The 17907-nt window shown below is 43.3% G+C and overlaps 2 protein-coding genes across 3 annotated transcripts in view; one reads left to right on the top strand and one right to left on the bottom strand.

Moving 5' to 3' along the window:
* Positions 1-4526: 4526 nt before the first annotated feature.
* On the bottom strand, positions 4527-17620 carry LOC126962209 (uncharacterized). The gene is made up of 4 exons (XM_050803108.1): positions 17610-17620; positions 16479-16803; positions 9960-10020; positions 4527-8577 (listed from the first exon to the last, which is right to left on the bottom strand). The coding sequence occupies exons 1-4, from the start codon at positions 17618-17620 to the stop codon at positions 8570-8572; spliced, it is 405 nt and encodes a 134-aa protein (XP_050659065.1). The 3' UTR covers positions 4527-8569.
* The window catches only part of WAC (WW domain containing adaptor with coiled-coil), a 90098-nt gene continuing 88961 nt past the window's right edge, over positions 16771-17907 (top strand). The window contains exon 1 of one of the 2 annotated variants that reach the window (XM_050804510.1): positions 16771-17044. The gene's annotated coding sequence lies outside the window, so the exon portion shown is untranslated. The remainder of the gene's footprint in view (positions 17045-17907) is intronic. The other variant, XM_050804508.1, reaches the window with a different exon arrangement.

Consider the following 17907-nt stretch of genomic DNA (forward strand, 5'->3'; position numbering starts at 1 on the left):
AAGCTGGAAAAACAGGATGTGGCAGTCAGAAAGGTGGATGCATGAAGCTGAGATAATTGAGTTTGCAGTTAATGGTAATAAGCAGATCTAACTAGGGAACGACCAAAGGAGTGGCTGAAGTAGAATGAAAGAGGTGTCCAAGAACCTGGAGGTCAAGATATTGGAAAGATCATTGATGTGCATATTAAAGTCACCTAGAATTAAGGCGGGAGTGTTGGAGAGACTGATAGTAAACCAGCAGTTAAAATCATCAAGAAACAAAAATAATCTTTGTTGACTTTAGGTTTTAGTGCACTATCTGAAAAGTAGCTTTTAAGATTTCTACTTTTCGAGATTCACTAAGGTTTTCTAGTTGGTCAATCTTATGATTAATATTTGGAAATGTTCCTTGGGCATAAAAAGAGAAGAATATAAATTCCCTACCTGTAAGATACAAATTTATACTTATAAATATTTTTATTAGGTATTGTCAGTGAATATGGGAGTTAAGAGGCCATTGTATAGACAAAAGACGGCTGCTTGGATAAGGCTGGTGGTAGCAGATGAAACGAATTGGATGGAGTGAGAGTTATTTAGGAAGTCAAATCAATAGGACCTCATGATAAATTGTACAAAGCATGTAAAGAAGTGACAAAGATGACTTCTAGGTCTCTAGAAAAAGGTAGAGGATGGTATAGCAATGGCATTAAGAACACAGGCTCTGAAAAGTCAGGCTGCTTTTGCTGAGGGCTAGCCTTTCCTTAAAAGGTGTACGATTTCAATAAGTTGTTTTTTTTTGTTTGTTTGTTTTTTGTTTTTTTAAGACGGAGTCTCGCTCTGTCGCCCAGGCTGGTGTGCAGTGGCCAGATCTCGGCTTACTGCAAGCTCCGCCTCCCGGGTTTACGCCATTCTCCTGCCTCAGCCTCCCGAGTAGCTGGGACTACAGGCACCCGCCACCTCGCCCGGCTAGTTTTTTTGTATTTTTTAGTAGAGACGGGGTTTCACCGTGTTAGCCGGCATGGTCTCGATTTCCTGACCTCGTGATCCACCCGTCTCGGCCTCCCAAAGTGCTGGGATTACAGGCTTGAGCCACCGCGCCCAGCCTCAATAAGTTATTTTACCTTTCAACTTTCTCACTGCAAATGGAAAATAGTATTATCTGAGGTTTTTGTGAGGATTAAGTGAATTAATGGATTAACACTTACTTTAGTCCCAACACACAGTAAACCCTCAACGACTGGAAGCTATCTTTAGTGAGACAGAAAACATTCACAGATAATCAAATTTAGGAGAAAAGGTAATGAACTCAGTTTTATATTTCAAAGTTGCATTTGAAACATGTGTGGAGGTGGTAGGTAAGTAAACATATGGAACTCAGAAAAAGATGTGGGTTGGAGATACAAACTGCCTCTAGTGAAGCATCTGTGTATGGATGCTAACTACACACAAAAGCCACGGGAGTGGAAGAATTCATGGAAAAAAAATAGTGAAGAGAGGGACTGCTATGGATTGTGTCCCCTAAAGTTCTTGTGTTGGAAAATTAATCTTCAATGCAACAGTGTTGGGAGGTAGGGCCTAATTAGAGGAGAATAGATCATGATGGCTCTGTCCTCATGAATAGATTGTTATCATGGGAGTGGGTTCGTTATAATGGAATGGGCTTGTAACAAAAGCACCTTTTCTTGCTCTCTCTCTCATGATGTGATGCCTTCCACCATGTTATGATGCAGTAAGAAGGCCCTCACTAGATGTGGCTCCTTCATCTGCCAGAATTGTGGGCCAATATATTTCCTTTTTTTTTTTTTTTCTTTTCAGACAAGGGTCTCTCACTGTCACCCAGGCTGGAGGACAATGGCTTGATTGCAGCTCACTGCACTGCAACTTCCACCTCCTGGGTTTAAGCAATTCTCCTGCCTCAGCCTCCCAAGTAGCTGAGATTACAGGGACACGCCACCACACCCAGCTATTTTTTGTTATTTTTAGTAGAGACGGGGTTTCACCATGGTCAGGCTGGTCTCGAACTCCTGACCTCGTGATCTGTCCACTTCGGCCTCCCAAAGTGCTGGGATTACAGACGTGAGCCACTGTTCCCAGCCAACATTTGTTCTTTATAAAGTTTCGGGTATTCTGTTAGAGCAGCACAAAATGGACTAAGAGAGGGGCTACTTTTTAAAAATTATTGACCTAAAATTCACATGACATAAAATTCACCATTTTAACCATTTTACTGTACAATTCAGTGCCTTCCAATACATTCACAATGTTTGCAAGTATCATCACTACCTAAATCTGAATATTTTCATCACTCAAAAAAGAAACCCATTAAGCAGCAACTCCCCATTTCTACATTTCCCTAACCCCTAGCATCCACCAATGTTTTCTGTCTCTATGGTTGTGCCTCCTTTATATGTTTCACATAAATAGAATCATATAAATGTGGCTTTTCCTTTCAGTTAGCATGTTTTCAAGGTTGATCCATGTTGCAACATATACTAGTAAGTAACTTCTTTTTATGGCTGAGTAGTTTTTCATTGTATGAATATACCACAATTTGTCCATTCATCTATTGATGAACATTTGGGTTGTTTCTACTTATTGGCTATTATAATGCTGCTGTATACATTCATGTAGAAGTTTTTGTTTGAATATTTGTTTTCTATCCTCGAGTATATATTTAGGAGAACTGCTGGGTTATATGTTAATTATGTTTAAAATTTTGATGAACTGTCAAACTATTTTACAGTGACTGCACAATTTTATATTCCCGCCAGCAATTTATTAGCTTTCCAATTTCTCCACATCCTTGCCAACACTTATCTTTTAATAACAGCACCCTAGTGAGTATAGAAAGTGGTATCTCGTGGTTTTGATTTGCATTTCCCTTAAGGTGGAAGGTATGAGGCAAAGCATCTTTTCATGTACTTGGCCATTAGAATATCTCCCTTGGAGAAATGTCTATTCAAGTCCTTTGTCCATTTTTAACTTGGGTTGTCTTTTAATTGATGACTTCTAAGAGTTATTTGACCTTTACCAGGTATATGACTTGCAAATATTTTCTCTCACTCAGTGGGTTCTCTTTTCTCTTTCTTGTGTCGTTTGATGTGTAAATTTAAGTTTTGGATTGAAATTTTGATCAAGCCCAATTGTATCTATTTTTCATGTTGCTACTTGAGTTCTTGGTATCATATCTAAGAATCCACTGGCAAATCCCAGGTCATGTAGACTTACCCCAATATTTTCTTCCAATAGTTGTATAGTTTCATTCTTATATTTAGGTATTTTATTTCTTTCGACAATGTTTGCATGTGGTGTAAGATAAGGGTCCAAATCCATACTACTACAGGTGGATACCCAGTAGCCTCAGCATTTGTTTTTTTTTTTTTTTTTTTTTTTTTGAGGCGGAGTCTCGCTCTGTCGCCCAGGCTGGAGTGCAGTGGCGCCATCTCGGCTCACTGCAAGCTCTGCCTCCCGGGTTCCGGCCATTCTCCTGCCTCAGCCTCCCGCGTAGCTGGGACTACAGGCGCCGCCACCACGCCCGGCTAATTTTTTGTATTTTTAGTAGAGACGGGGTTTCACTGTGTTAGCCAGGATGGTCTCGATCTTCTGACCTTGTGATCCGCCCGTCTCGGCCTCCCAAAGTGCTGGGATTACAGGCTTGAGCCACCGCGCCCGGCCTAGCATTTGTTAAAAATACTATTCCATTCCTCAGTGATCTATATTGACACCTTTGTCAAAAATCAATTGACCACAGATGTATACGCTTACTTCTGGGCTCTCAATTCTATTTTATTGGCCTATATATCTATCCTTATGTCAGTACCACTTTTTGATTACTGTACCTTTGTGATAAATTTTGAAATCACAAAATGTGGGTCTTCTAACTTTGTTCTTTTCCAAGACTGTTTTGGCAGCCTTGTAATTTCTTATGAATTTTAGGATCAACCTGCCCATTTCTACATTAACGGCAGTTGGAATTTTGATAGGAATTTCACTGATTCCGTTGGGCAATTTGGGGGAATACTGCCATTTTCAAAGTCTTCCAATACACGAATATAAAATGCCTACTTTATTTAGGTTTTTTAAAATTTATTTCAGCTATGTTTTGTAGTTTTCAGTGTACAAGTCTTACATCTTGTTTATTAGTATTTTATTCTTTTTGATGCTATTGTAAATGAGTTTTCTAAATTTCACTTTGAAATGTTCATTGCAAGGATACAGAAATATAACTATTTTTTGTATGTTGATCCTGGGCATCGTGTGACATTGAGGTATTAGCTCTAACAGTTTTTTCTGTGGATATCCTTGTAATGTGATTCAGAATTCACTTTTGTTAAGGATCTTTCCATCTATATTCATTAGAAATATTGGACTGTAGTTTTATTTTCTTGTGATGTCTTTCTCTGGATTTGGTACTAGGGTAACGCTGGCATGATATAATGAGTTAAGAAGTATTCCCTCTTCCCCACTTCAAGTGTTTGAGAAGGACTGGCACTCTTATTTTACGTCACCAGTAAAGCCACATGGTCTGATCTTTCCTTTCTTGGAATTTTTTTTTTTTTTTTTTAACTGGTTTACTTTTTTTTTTTTTTTAAACTAGTATGATTATAGGTTGTTTTTTCTTGAGTCAGTTTTGGTAGTTTGTGTGCTTCTAGGAATTTGTTCATTTTATCTAGGTTATCTAATTTGTTAGCATATAATTAATAGTATTTCCTTACAGTCCGTTTTATTTCTGTAAGATTGGCAGTAATGTCCCCACTTTATTCCTCATTTTAGTAATCTGAATCTTTTTGTCTTGCTCAGTCTTTTTAAGGGTTTGTGAACATTATTGTTTCAAACAATCCACTTTTGGTCTTGTGGATTCTATTTTCTACTGCGTATTTCATTTATCTCTGCTCCAGTCTTTATTATTTCCTTCCTTCTGCTAGCTTTGGGTTTGATTTCCTCTTTTCTAGTTCCTGAAGGTGGAAGGTTAGGTTGCTGATTCTAGGTTTTTTGTTTGTTTTTTTTTTTTTTTGAGACAGAGTCTCGCTCTGTCTCCCAGCCTGGAACGCAGTGGCGCGATCTGGGCTCACTGCAAGCTCCACCTCCTGGGTTCACGCCATTCTCTGGCCTCCGCCTCCCAAGTAGCTGGGACTACAGGCACCTGCCACCACACCCAGCTAAGTTTTTGTATTTTTAGTGGAGACGGAGTTTCACCATGTTAGCCGGGATGGTCTTGATCTCCTGACCTCATGATCTGCCTGCCTCGGCCTCCCAAAGTGCTGGGATTACAGGCGTGAGCCATAGTGCCCGGCCAATTTTAGGTATTTTTTAATGTAGGCATGTGCAGCTATAAAATTTCTTTTGAGCACTGCTTTTGCTGCATTCCATATGTTTTAGGGTGCTGCATTTTTGTTTTTATTCATTTCAGAGTATTTTCTAATTTCTCTTAATCTTTATTTGAGCCATTGGTTGTTTAAGGATGTTATTTTTAGTTTTATTCCATTGTAGTCAGAGAAGACACTTTGTAATTCAATCTTTCAAAACTGAGACTTGTGAATATATTTTATTGTGAAGAATGTTTGATGTGAACCTGAGATAAATTGGAATGTCTTTTTCCACTTGCTACGGTTTGAATGTGTGCCCTCCAAAATTCAGATACTGAAACTTAATGGCCAACATGATGGTGTTAAGAGGTGAGACTTTTAAGAGGTGGCTAAGTCTTTTGTTATTTGAGTTGGAGTCTCACCCAGGCTGGAGTGCATGGCGCGATCTCTGCTCACTGTAAGCTCCGCCTCCTGGCAGGCGCCCGCCACCATGCCCAGCTAATTTTTTGTATTTTTAGTAGAGACGGGCTTTCACTGTGTTCACCAGGATGATCTCGATCTCCTGACCTCGTGATCTGCCCGCCTCAGCCTCCCAAAGTGCTGGGATTACAAGCACGAGCCACTGCGCCCCCCCAAGAAGAGGTGGTTAAGTCTTGAGGGCTCCTCCCCTCATGAATGAGATTAAGTGCCCTGATGAGGAATTTCATTCCTTTTTGCCCTTTTACCTTCTGCCATGTTGAGGATATAACATTCCTCCCCAAAGCCTAGGCACGGTGGCTCATGCCTGTAATTCTAACACTTTGGGAGGCCAAGGTGGGTGGATCGCCTGAGCTCAGGAGTTCAAGACCAGCCTGGGCAACACAGTGAAACCTCATCTCTACTAAAATACAAAAAATTAGCCACGTGTGGTGGTGTGCACCTGTAGTCTCAGCTGCTCGAGAGGCTGAAATTGCTTGAACCTGGGAGGTGGAGGTTGTAGTGAGTCAAGATCGCGCCACTGCACTCCAGTTGGACAGAGCAAGACTCTTGTCTCCAAAAACAAAAACAAAACAACATTCCTTCCCTATAGAGGATGCAGCAATAAGGTGTCATCTTGGAAGCAGAAAGCAGCTCTTAGCAGACAACCAAGCCTGCCAATGTCATAATTTTGCATTTCTCAGACTCCAAAACTGTGAGAAAATAAATTTCTACTCTATATAAATTACCCAGTCTCAGGTATTCTGGTATGGCAGCACAAGAAAACTAAGGTACCGGCTGGGCATGGTGGTTCACGCCTGTAATTCCAGCACTTCGGGAGGCCAAGGTGGTGGATCACCTGAGGTTGGGAGTTCAACACACCAGCCTGGCCAACATGGACAAACCCCATCTCTACTAAAAAATACAAATTAGCCAGGTGTGGTGGCGCATGCCTGTAATCCCAGCTACTCAGGAGGCAGGAGAATTGCTTGAACCCAGGAGGTGGAGGTCGTGGTGAGCCAAGATCGTGCCATTGTACTCCAGCCTGGGCAAAAAGAGTGAAACTCCATCTCACACAAACACACACACAAAAAACAACTCCATCTCACACAAAAAAAGAAAACTAAGGTGCCACCCTCTCACTTTCAACATACTTATTTCTTTAGTTCTAAAGTGAGTCTTTTATAAACATGATATAGTTAGAAGATTTAAAAGACTCCATTCTCCCAATCTCTCCATCTGCTAAATGGAGTTTAAAGCATTCACACTTAATGCAATTATAACAAGGAAGATCATGGCCACTAGCTATTTGTTTTCCCTGTATCTTCCTCAATTCCTCCCTTATGTCTTTTTTGTATTAGGTATTTTCTAGCATACCATTTTTATTCCCTTTTCAAAATTTTTAGTTATTTTCTTAGTAGTTGCTCTAGGGATTACCATTAACTCTTTCATTTATAACAATCTATTTCAAATAAATACCAACTTAGTTTCAATAGTACACAAAATTTTTGCTCCTATACTTCATCCTTTCCTCATCATCATGAATCACCTTTATGCATTGTGCTTTCATTGTCACAAATATAATTATTGTTTTCATTTATATCTACCTATGTATTTAAATCTTTATCAGTGGTTTTAATTTATTCATGTGGATCTGAATTACTGTCTAGTGTCTTCACTTCAGGCTGAAGGATCCATTTAGTATTTCTTGCAGGGCAGGACTACTAGTGACATACTCTCTCAGGTTTTGCTTATCTGTGAATGTCTTAATTTCTCCTTCACTTTTGAAGGATAGTTTTGCTGAATACAGAATTCTTGACAGTTTTTTCTTTCAGCACTTTGAATATGTTATCCCACTGCCTCCTGGCCTCTGTGGTTTCTAATGAGGAGTCAGCTACTAATCTTATTGAGAATCCTTTGTACGTAAGGAATTGCTTCTCTCTTGCTGCTTGCAGGATTCTTTGTCATTGACTATTGACAGTTTAATTATGATGTGTCTTGCTGTGGGTCTTTTTGAGTTTACCCTATTTAGGGTTCTTTGAGCCTTTTGAATATCTAGATTCATGTATTTCATCAAATCTGGGACATTTTCTACCATTATTTCTTCAAATATTATTTATGTTCCTTTCTGTCTCTCTTCCTCTTCTGGGACTCCCATTACGCATATACTGGTATGCTTGATAGAGTCCCAGAGGTCTTTTATGCTCTGTTCATTTTTCTTCACTCTTTTTCCTTTCTGCTCCTCAGACTGCATAATCTTAATTGAACTATCTTGAAGCCTGTTAATTCTTTCTTCTGACTTCTCCAGTCTGCTGCTAATAGTGGATTTTTAGTTTTAGTTATAATACTTTTCAATTCCAGAATTTCTATTTGGTTCCTTTCTACAATTTCAATCTGTTGATATTTGATGAGACATTGCTTTCCTAATTTTTTTGTTCTCTGTCCACGGTTTCCTTTAGCTCTTCTAGCATATCTAAAAGAGTTGATGAAAAGTCTTTGTTTTGTACATCCAAAGTCTGTGCTTCTTCAGGGGTAGTTTCTATTAATTTCTTTTTTCCCTGTGTATGGGCCATACTTTTTTGGTTTTTCCTTGCCTTGTAATATTTGCTAAAAATGTGACATTCTGAATAGTATTATAATGTGGTAACTCTGGAAATCAGATTCTCCTCCCTCCCCATAATTTGTTGTTGGTACTTGTTATGGTTACTATTGTTTGGTAACTTTTCTGAACTTTACAAAGTCTGTATTCGTTGCTGTGTGTAACCAGTAGAGCTTCCGTTCTATTAGCTTAATTTGCAGCTAGTGATTCAACAGAGAAACAGATTTCCTTAAATGCCTGAAACCAAGACAAAAAGAAAACACTCTCAGTCTTTACCAGTGGGCTCTGTGTAAGTGTTGGGGCACACCTTCAACATTCAGCTAAGCAACTTACAAATTCACCTTAGTTTTCACTTCCTATTTTGAGTAGAGCCTGATGGTTAGCCAGAGGTGAGAGTTTAACGCTCTCTCAAGTCTTTTCTGAGTATTTGCTCACCCTGGGTGTGCATGTGGCCTTTTGGGTTCTCAGGTATATGTGGATGTTTTAAAAGCCTTTATTCTCCAAAATATCTTACTTTCTAGCTTTTCCTCCCAGGCTTTTTGGTGTGGCTATTGTTTGTCTTAGCTATTATTCTTTGCCCCAGATGGCAGAGGATAATAAACTTGCCTTTACAAATTTTTGACAAATGCCTGTAATCACCTTTCTTCCTTAGGAGATTTCCAAGTTAGGTGAACTAAAATAAGTCTCCATAATTCTTTTAAAACAAGGTCCATGGCCAGGCATGATGGCTCACACCTGTAATCCCAGCACTTTTGGAGGCTGAGGTAGGTGGATCACCTGAGGTCAGGAGTTCGAGACCAGCCTGGTCAACATGGCAAAACCCCATTTCAACTAAAAATACAAAAATTGGCCGGGCGTGGTGGCAGGCGCTTGTGATCCCAGCTACTCGAGAGGCTGAGGCAGGAGAATCGCTTGAAGCCTGGAGGCGGAGGTCGCAGTGAGCCGAGACTGTGCTACTGCTCTCCAGACTAAGCAACATGAGCAAAACTCCAACTCAAAAAAAAACCAAGAAAAAAAGAAAACAAGGTCCATTCTGCTCCCTTTGGCACCAGGAACTGATATCAGAAACGCAGGTCGTTGAACAGATATCAGAAATGCAGGTCATTGTTTTCAAAGCTGGACAGGGAGGTGGCACCAGGGTAAGTTTAAATGATAGAAAGCGCTCCTGAGATTCAGGATTCAGACATCTTTTCTTTTCATTTTTTTTTGAGACAAGAGTCTCGCTCTGTCACCCAGGCTAGAGTGCAGTGACACGATCTTGGCTCACTGCAACCTCCACCTCCTAAGTTCAAGTGATTCTCCTGCCTCAGCCTTCCGAGTATCTGGGATTACAGGTGCCCGCATCCACATCCAGCTAATTTTTTTTGCTGGTCTCAAACTCCTGACCTCAAATGATCCGCTCACTTTGGCTTCCCAAAGTGCTGGGATTACAGGCATGAGCCACTGCAACCAGCCTCAGCCATCTTTTTAAAAAGATGTTTCCTTGGTTACTATAAACCTTTGACTAATTTCCAGAATTTATATAAAATTGATTCTGACATTTTTTGCCAATGTATTCACTGGTTTTGTGCAGAAATGCGTTCTTGGAGTTTCCTACTCATCATTTTCAATGACATCACCTCCAAAGGACTGATTCTTGAAGAACTTCAACATTTGGTAGTGAAGTAGACGAGGATGAGCCTGTGAAAAATGAGAGAAGCAGTCAAATAAGGAATAAGAAAATACAAAATGTGTTGTGCCACAGAAGGCGAGAGAAAAGGGCGATGCAAAGAGAGTTGCTATCAAGGTCAAATATTCTGAGATCGAGTAAGAAAAAGAATGAAAAAAAAGTTTGTTAAACATAGGTACAAAGAAGTTGTTTGTGACCTTAACACTATTTCTAAATGAGACAACATTGATATTTTGAGCAGGACAAGTCTTTTAAATATAAAGGACTGTCCTACGCATTGCTACATGTTTAGCATCTTTGACCTCTGGTAACTAAATATCGGTAGCACCCTTCACCCTTAAGTCATACAGAAAATACAGCAGTGATAATAAAAAAAATACTGCCATACATTTCCAAATGCCCCCTGGAGACTCAGCACGGCCTCTTGAAGAACCACTGCCTTGGGGAAATCTATTTTGCTAATATTATGGGGGCAGATGTCAAACTATAGTGACTTAAAATGTAAATACGAGAATAAAGAATGAAACACGTGAGGTACCACAAATAAGACTTAGCGGATGTTTGGCTGAAGTGAGCAGTTAAGAGTATAGGGTCAAGAAAGGGTTTTTAGTGGTAGGATTTAGATATGTTTAAAGACCAGTGGAAATAATCCAGATGAAAGAGAGTTTGAATATTCAAAGGGATAATTGATAATATAAGGTGAACTGAAAGCGGGGGGGAGGGGTGGCAAGAAAGGACAAGTAAAGAAAATGGCCTTAGATAAGCTTACTTTCTTCTTTGAAACAGTAACCTTAGGCACTCAGGCTATGCAGTAGCATCCTAACTAGTTTCCCTGCTTCTTTCCTTGCAATATAGACTATTTTCAATATAGTAGCCGTGTCATTTTCTACTCATAACTCTTCAATGGCTTCCCCATTAACTCAGAATAAAAGCCAGTATTCTTATAATGGCCTATAAGATCCTTCACAGTCTGTTCCTCCACCCACTCCTTTAACCTCACCTCATTTCCTAATATTTTCCCTCTCAGTCACTACCCTTCAACCACAGAGCTTTCCTTATTATTTCTGAACACATTAGGCACAGTCTTTCCTCAGGACCTTTGCTCTTGCTGTTCCCTTTCCCAGAAACATTCCTTTCCAGATACCTGTACAGCTTGCTACCTCATCACTTTCAAGTCTTTGCTCAAATGCCACGTGCTCAATAACCACTCTACTTGAAAACATTACTCCTCCATCCAACACTTTATCTTACCCCACTATTCTCTGTAGCACTTATTACTTTCTAAATTACTATGTCATTTGATTTTGGTGATGATGGGGCTGAAGTGGCATCAGTATATTCAATTATTTTATAATCTCCTGCGGCGTGCAACTGCTCAGTGGTGCTCAGAAAATGAATGGTTGGGTTAACTCAGGCTGAAGTTTCACCAGACACAGGTAAAGGGTTTAGGGTATGCTTCTCAATATTAGCTGAAATTTAGTATCTATTACCTGGTAGAACTTTAAAAAATGGCCAATCTTGAGTCAGTAAGTAATTCTCCCAAGATGTGTTGATTGCATCATTTACATCATCCCTGCCTAGAAGGGTACACCATATGTTGATATGGTGACGTCCTGGAGGTTTTTACTCCCCTTTCCTAGACAGTAATTTCTGTTGCAATTTCTTATTTTTCCTCATAATTGAATGAAAGCTTCATATCACAAATCTGAGACCCCAAAGTATCTCCTTTTAGTTATGTATTATACTTAATTAAAATATAAACTCCATAAGAGCAAAATCCAAGTGACTTTGCTTAACACTATGTTCCTAAGACTTGACACACAGAACTTCAATACTATTTTCAAAAAATGAATAACCACCATTAGTAAAACATGTATGTGCCAGGTACTGCTAAATTATTTACACAATTTCGATTACTTTTCACAAAAAGCACTACGTCCTATTAAGCCAAGTTTAGAGACAAAGCAGGATAATCCTCAAGACTAGTAATTTGCCCAAGGTGACGTTGCTACTCAATAATGTAGCCAGAGCTCTATGTAATGTCATACTGATTCTAAAATCCATGCCTTTAATCACTATAGTAGGCTGAGTTTGTGAGGAAGGCAAGGACAGAGAAAAAACAGATAGAAATGAAGTACGTGAAAATTTTAGGGAATACATCCTTATTTTATGATGTTTTAGAAATTGCAGCAAAGCTTTTAAAAGTCCCTTTTGGCCAGGCGCGGTGGTTCATGCCTGTAATCCCAGCACTTTGGGAGGCTGAGGTGGATGGATCATGAGGTCAGGACATCGAGAGCATCCTGGCCAACATGGTGAAATCCCATCTACTAAAAATACAAAAATTAGCTGGGTGTGGTGGCATGTGCCCGTAGTGCCAACTACCTAGGAGGCTGAGGCAGGAGAATCGCTTGAACCTGGGAGGCGGAGGTTATAGTGAGCCGAGATCGCGCCACTGCACTCCAGCCTGGTGACAGAGTCAGACTCTGTCTCAAAAAAAAAAAAAAAGTCCCTTTCACAACTAGAGGCTTGAGGATTTCACTCTTCGGTTCTTCCTTCAACAGAATCACGTTAAAATCTTGCTCAACCTACATATAACCTATGAGTTGACAGTTTCTCCCCTCTATGGGTTGGTATGTGTTCAATCTACAGTTGAAATACGGGTCTTTTACTCATTTGCAAACTTTCACTCATTTGCAAACTCATTGCTATCATTAGATAGCAGTGTAAATAATCTGGTTTAAGATTTGCTATACATGCAAATTCATGTATATTTTTAAATATTATCTATTACAATATTTGCCTGTATTAGGAATAATATAGCTTTATTCTCCATCTTATTTATGAGAACAGGACTGGATTTATAATTCTTTTCTTTTGCAAAGCAAACAGAAATAGAACCTATGCTTTTTCCCCTTGAGAATTCAATTTTGCTATCTTTGTTGTATATGTTTCTGCAGGCAAATATCCTTTCATTCAACAAATATTTATGGTATGTCACATGAAGCATTCATTCTAGTGGGAAACAACTAATAAACAAAATATATTGCAAATGGTCTAAGAAAAATAGATCAGGGTTAAGGGAGCAACGTGGTGGTAAGGTACCATCACGTAGAGTTCTGAATTAAACAAGACAAGACTTAAGCAAAGACCTGAAGAAGTGAGCGTGTGAGCCAAGCAGGTACTAAGGGGGAAGAGGATTGCAGGCAAAGGGACAGCAGTGCAAAGGTCCTGAGGCAGAGGCATGCTTGGTATATTGGAGAAACAGGGAGGGAAGGTAGAATGGTGGGAAAAGGAGAAAGTAGGGCTGGGCTTTGCTGGCTCACGCCTGTAAATCCCAGCATTTTGGGGGGCTGAGGTGGGTGGATCACGAGGTCAAGAGACGGAGACCATCCTGGCCAACATGGTGAAACCCTGTCTCTACTAAAAATACAAAAATTAGCTGGGTGTGGTGGCAAGCGCCTGTAGTCCCAGCTACTCAGGAGGCTGCGGCAGGATAATTGCTTGAACCTGGGAGGCAGAGGTTGCAGTGAGCCAAGATCATGCCACTGCACTCCAGCCTGGCAACAGAGTGAGAATCAGTCTCAAAAAAAAAAAAGAGCAAGTAGTCAGTGATAAGAGGCCAGAGGCAGTTTACATGAGGCAGTTTACATATGGCTAGTGGATCATGGCTAGAACTTTGGCTTTTATTCTTAAGATTGGAATGATACTGTCTGACTTTTTAAGGGATTACTGCACTGTATGAGATAGCAAACAATGTGGAAGCAGGCAGAGAAGGGGAAGATCAGTTAGAAAGTCTTTGCCACGGTCCAGATGTAATGATGGTGGCTTGGACCAGAGTGAATGTGGTGGAGGTGGGTTACAGAGATCAGATTGTGGATACATTTTGAAGATAATGTTGGCAAAATTTGTTGATAGAGTCAATGTGAGATATAAAAGAAACAAAGATGATTCCAAAGTTTTTAGCCTTCACTCGAAGAATGGAGCTGTCACTTCAAGAGATTGGGAAGATCTCAGCAGGACTTGTTTGGGGTGGGGGAGATTAAGAGTTTGGTTTTGAATACATTAAGTTGGTGATGCCTGTTAGAAACTCAAGCAGTGCTATACAGTAGGCACTTAAGTGTTGGCCTTGTGTTCAGAGGAAAGGTGTGGACTGGAGATTCAAATGTGGGTTTCATCCAGCCAGAGATCTGAATGAGATTGCCTAGGGAGAGAGAACAGAGGAGTGCAGGTTGTGGCATTTGAATCTTGGGCCACTCCAGCATTTAGAGGCTGGAAAAGAAGGAGAAACCGGTAAGAAGTCTAAGGAACAGCCATTTGGGAAGGAAGAGAAGCAAGAAAGAAAATGAAATCCTGGTAGGTAAGATAAGGAACTTTAGGGAGAAGAAAGTTATCAGCTGTGTCAAATACTGCTGACAAGTGAGATGAAGACTGAGAAATAAAAATCAGTCTTGAAAACATGGACGCCACAGATGATCTTGAACAGGTTCAGGAGTGTGGGAATGAAGTCTGTGAGTTCAAGAGTAGAAGTGAAGATAAAGTATTTCTGTAAAGGAGAGCAGATCAGACTTTTGGTAATGTGATTTTATTTAAAGACAGAGTCTTACTCTGTCACCTAGACTGGAGTGCAGTGGCGAGATCTTGGTTCACCACAACCTCCGCCTCCTAGGCTCAAGCGATTCTCCTGCTTCAGCCTCCTGAATAACTGGGATTACAGGCGCACACCACCACACATGGCTAACTTTTATATTTTCAGTAGAGATGGGGTTTCACTGTGTTGGCCAGGGTAGTCTCAAACTCCAGACCTCAAAATGATCCACCCGACTCTGCCTCCCAAGGTGCTGGGATTACAGGCATGAGCCACCACATCCGGGCTATTTATTTTTTGAGACAGGGTCTCCCTCTGTCGTCCAGGCCGAGTGCACTGGTGTGATCATGACTCACTGCAGTCTCGAACTCCTGCACTAAAGCGATTGTTCAGCCTCAGCCTCTGGAGTAGCCAGGAATACAGGCAGGTATCACCATCCCTGGCTACTTTTGAGCAAATGGTTTATACCGATTTCAGCAGACATCTAGTTATCAAACAAATTAGTAGTAATTTTGCTACTAGTTTTCAAAAAGTTTCTATGTAATATTTGTTATTTGTTGTACTCCTGATGTTTGTCTTCAATGGATTCACTACAAATGTGTCAGAAATTGCATGTTAAGATGCTACCGAATTTTTTTTGTTTTCATCATTTCAGTCACTGGCAATTTTTTTTTTTTTTTTTTTAGTTACTGATACTTTCATTAAATAGGCTTTTTATTGGTCTGCACATCTCCACAAACAGCAATAAGCTTTACATCTGGCAGGTGGATGTGACAAATAAGATTATACAATTAAAGTTTTTTTCCAACCAGTTGTGATTTCAGAGCCTTTCTCCCTACATCATTCCATCTCTTCATTCTATTAGGTCTAGCAGTATTGTAACTTCTTGGATACCAAATAAATCAGTTACTTTTTATTACTGTTTATTTGGAGAGGGTCTTGTTTCTTCTGACTTGTTTAGTATTTGCCTCTTCTGTGTTAATCACGTTTATGTTTATCACAATTCTTTTCATTCAACTAATGTTGCCTTACAAAGAGTTTAGTGCAAAAAAAAAGTCAACCAATCACCCGAATACCACCACTCTCAACTAACGGCTGTTTGGTATACTTGACGTTTCTCCTCTCAATGTGCCTGCAGCAGTACATAAAATCAAATTTGTAGCAGTTTCACTTAACACACCTCAGGACTTTATTCACATCCAGAACTTGCACATGAATTTTCTTTAGCCAACAGACTTCAGCGAGGAAAAAACAGAGGAAAAAGTTAAGAGATCAAGAGAGGGTGGGGCAGGGCACCGATGGGCATGGAAAACGTTAGAAAGGGGTAAAAAGCCGAGCGCTGTGGCTCACGCCTGTAATCCCAGCACTTTGGGAGGCCGAGGCGTGAGGATCGCTTCACGACAAGGGTTCGAGACCAGCCTGGGTAATACAGCGAGACGCTATCTCCGGAAACACTTTTTAAAAAAAATTAGCCGGGCGTGGTGGTGCATCCCCGTGGTCCCAGCTACTCAGAAGGCTGAGGTGGAAGGATCCCTTGAGCCCCCGAGGTCGAGGCTGCAATGTGCCGTGATCGCGTCACTGCGCTCAGCCTGGACCACAGCGCGAGAGCCTGCCTCAAAAAAATAAGCGGGGGGTAGGGTGGGACAGAGAAACGGTTCAGCGCTGTTCCCAAGGAACTCATCTCCCTAAATCTCCAGTCTCAAGCGCCCCTTTCATTCCCTGCCCCGAGCGGCGCTCCCGGATCCGTGCAGGCATCTCCGCTGAGGGCCGCCCTGGCGCACGGCTTTCCGCCTTGGGCACAGAACCCCTCAGCCCTTCCTTTTAGCCGTTTCTGGCCGGGACAGCACGCACTCCTTCCCGCCTCGGGGCCAGGGTGAGACTTACGGCCAAAGGGCGCCCGGCGAGCTCAAAGCAGCCCCTGCCCCGCGGAGGGCCGGTGGCGCGCGCAGCGTCCGGTGAGGGGCAGCGGCTCGGGCTAGGTTCCGGCTTCCAGCAGCGGCCAGAGGGCGCCGCAGCACGCTCCCCGCTTCCTAGAGCGAGGCTTCCGCGGCTGCAGCCCAGGCAGCTCTTCGGGAAGCGTCCGCCCGTGGTCTCGCCAGGGGGTTTCCGACTTCCCCGCCCAAGAGCGCAGGGGCGGGGGCAGCGGCCGGAGAGCTCGCAGAACACCCCCTCCCGCGGCGCCTCTGGGCGCACGCGCAGCCGCCGCAGCCTCCCTTATTTAGTCCGCGATGGCTTCCCTCGCGCCCCACCGTCCTCTTCCGGAAGGCGGCTCCCTCCCTGCGCAGCCCGGAGCCCCTGGGATCAGCCTCGAGCAGGCGCCCGAGCGAGACTATCCCTAAAGAGGAACGGCGGTGGCCGGACTCGCGAGTGAGGAAAAGAAGGAAAGCGCTGACGGGTCGCGAGGAGGAGAGCCAGGCCTCAGAGGAGGACAGAGGCCGGAGCCAGCCGAGGTTTGCAGAGGGCGGCGTTCCGGACCCGCGCGGGGCGGGGAGGAAGGCCGAGGGTAGGAGAGGAGGGGCGCGGCGGAAACTGCCGAGGTTTCCCGAAGGCGGCAGCGTCCGAGTTGCCCGGATGTAGTTGGTGGAGCGGCAGCGGCGGCACCAGCGGCGGCGGCGGCGGCGGCGGGAGGAGGAGGAGGAGAAGGACCAGGCGGCGGCAGCAGCGGCGGCGGCGGCGGCGGGGGGAGGAGGGAAGGAGGCGGCGGAGCAGGAGGAGGAGAAGGCGGAGGAGACAGTCGCTCTCCGCGGGGCTGAGCCGGACGCGTCGTCTTGCCCCCCTCCCCCCGGTTCGCGCTGCCGCCGTGTAGTTGGCGCCGCTGCCCCGGCTGAGAGTGAGCGTGGTGTCGACGGAGGGAGATGGCCCGGGAGCGCCGGCGCCAGTAACTGGGAGGTGCTGAGAGTCGCCTAGGGCGCGCCGGGCCCAGGTGCCGGGGCTGCCCGCCGCCCGCCGCCGCCGCCGCCTGCGCGCCCGCCCGCCTCTTGCGGCCGCTCTCCCCCCTCCCCGACACACACTCACAGGCCGGGCATTGATGGTAATGTATGCGAGGAAACAGCAGAGACTCAGTGATGGGTAAATTGTCTTTTCGTTTCGGTCCGGGCGGCGGCGGGGGGCGACGGCGGGGGGGCTGTTCCTCCTTATCTGGAGCTGGCCCGGCCGCCATTTTTGTTGTTAACCCTGATCCGGATTGGGTTGGGGAGGAGGAGCGGCCGCGCGGGCGGGCGGGCGGGAACGGAGTGTGGCGGGGAGTGGGGGCCCGGCTTTGCGGCGTTTCGCCCTCCCCGGCCCTCCCGGAGGCTCCGGGTTTGCGCCGTGT

This window comes from Macaca thibetana, chromosome 9, assembly GCF_024542745.1.
Source record: "Macaca thibetana thibetana isolate TM-01 chromosome 9, ASM2454274v1, whole genome shotgun sequence".
Classification (NCBI taxonomy): Eukaryota; Metazoa; Chordata; class Mammalia; order Primates; family Cercopithecidae; genus Macaca; species Macaca thibetana.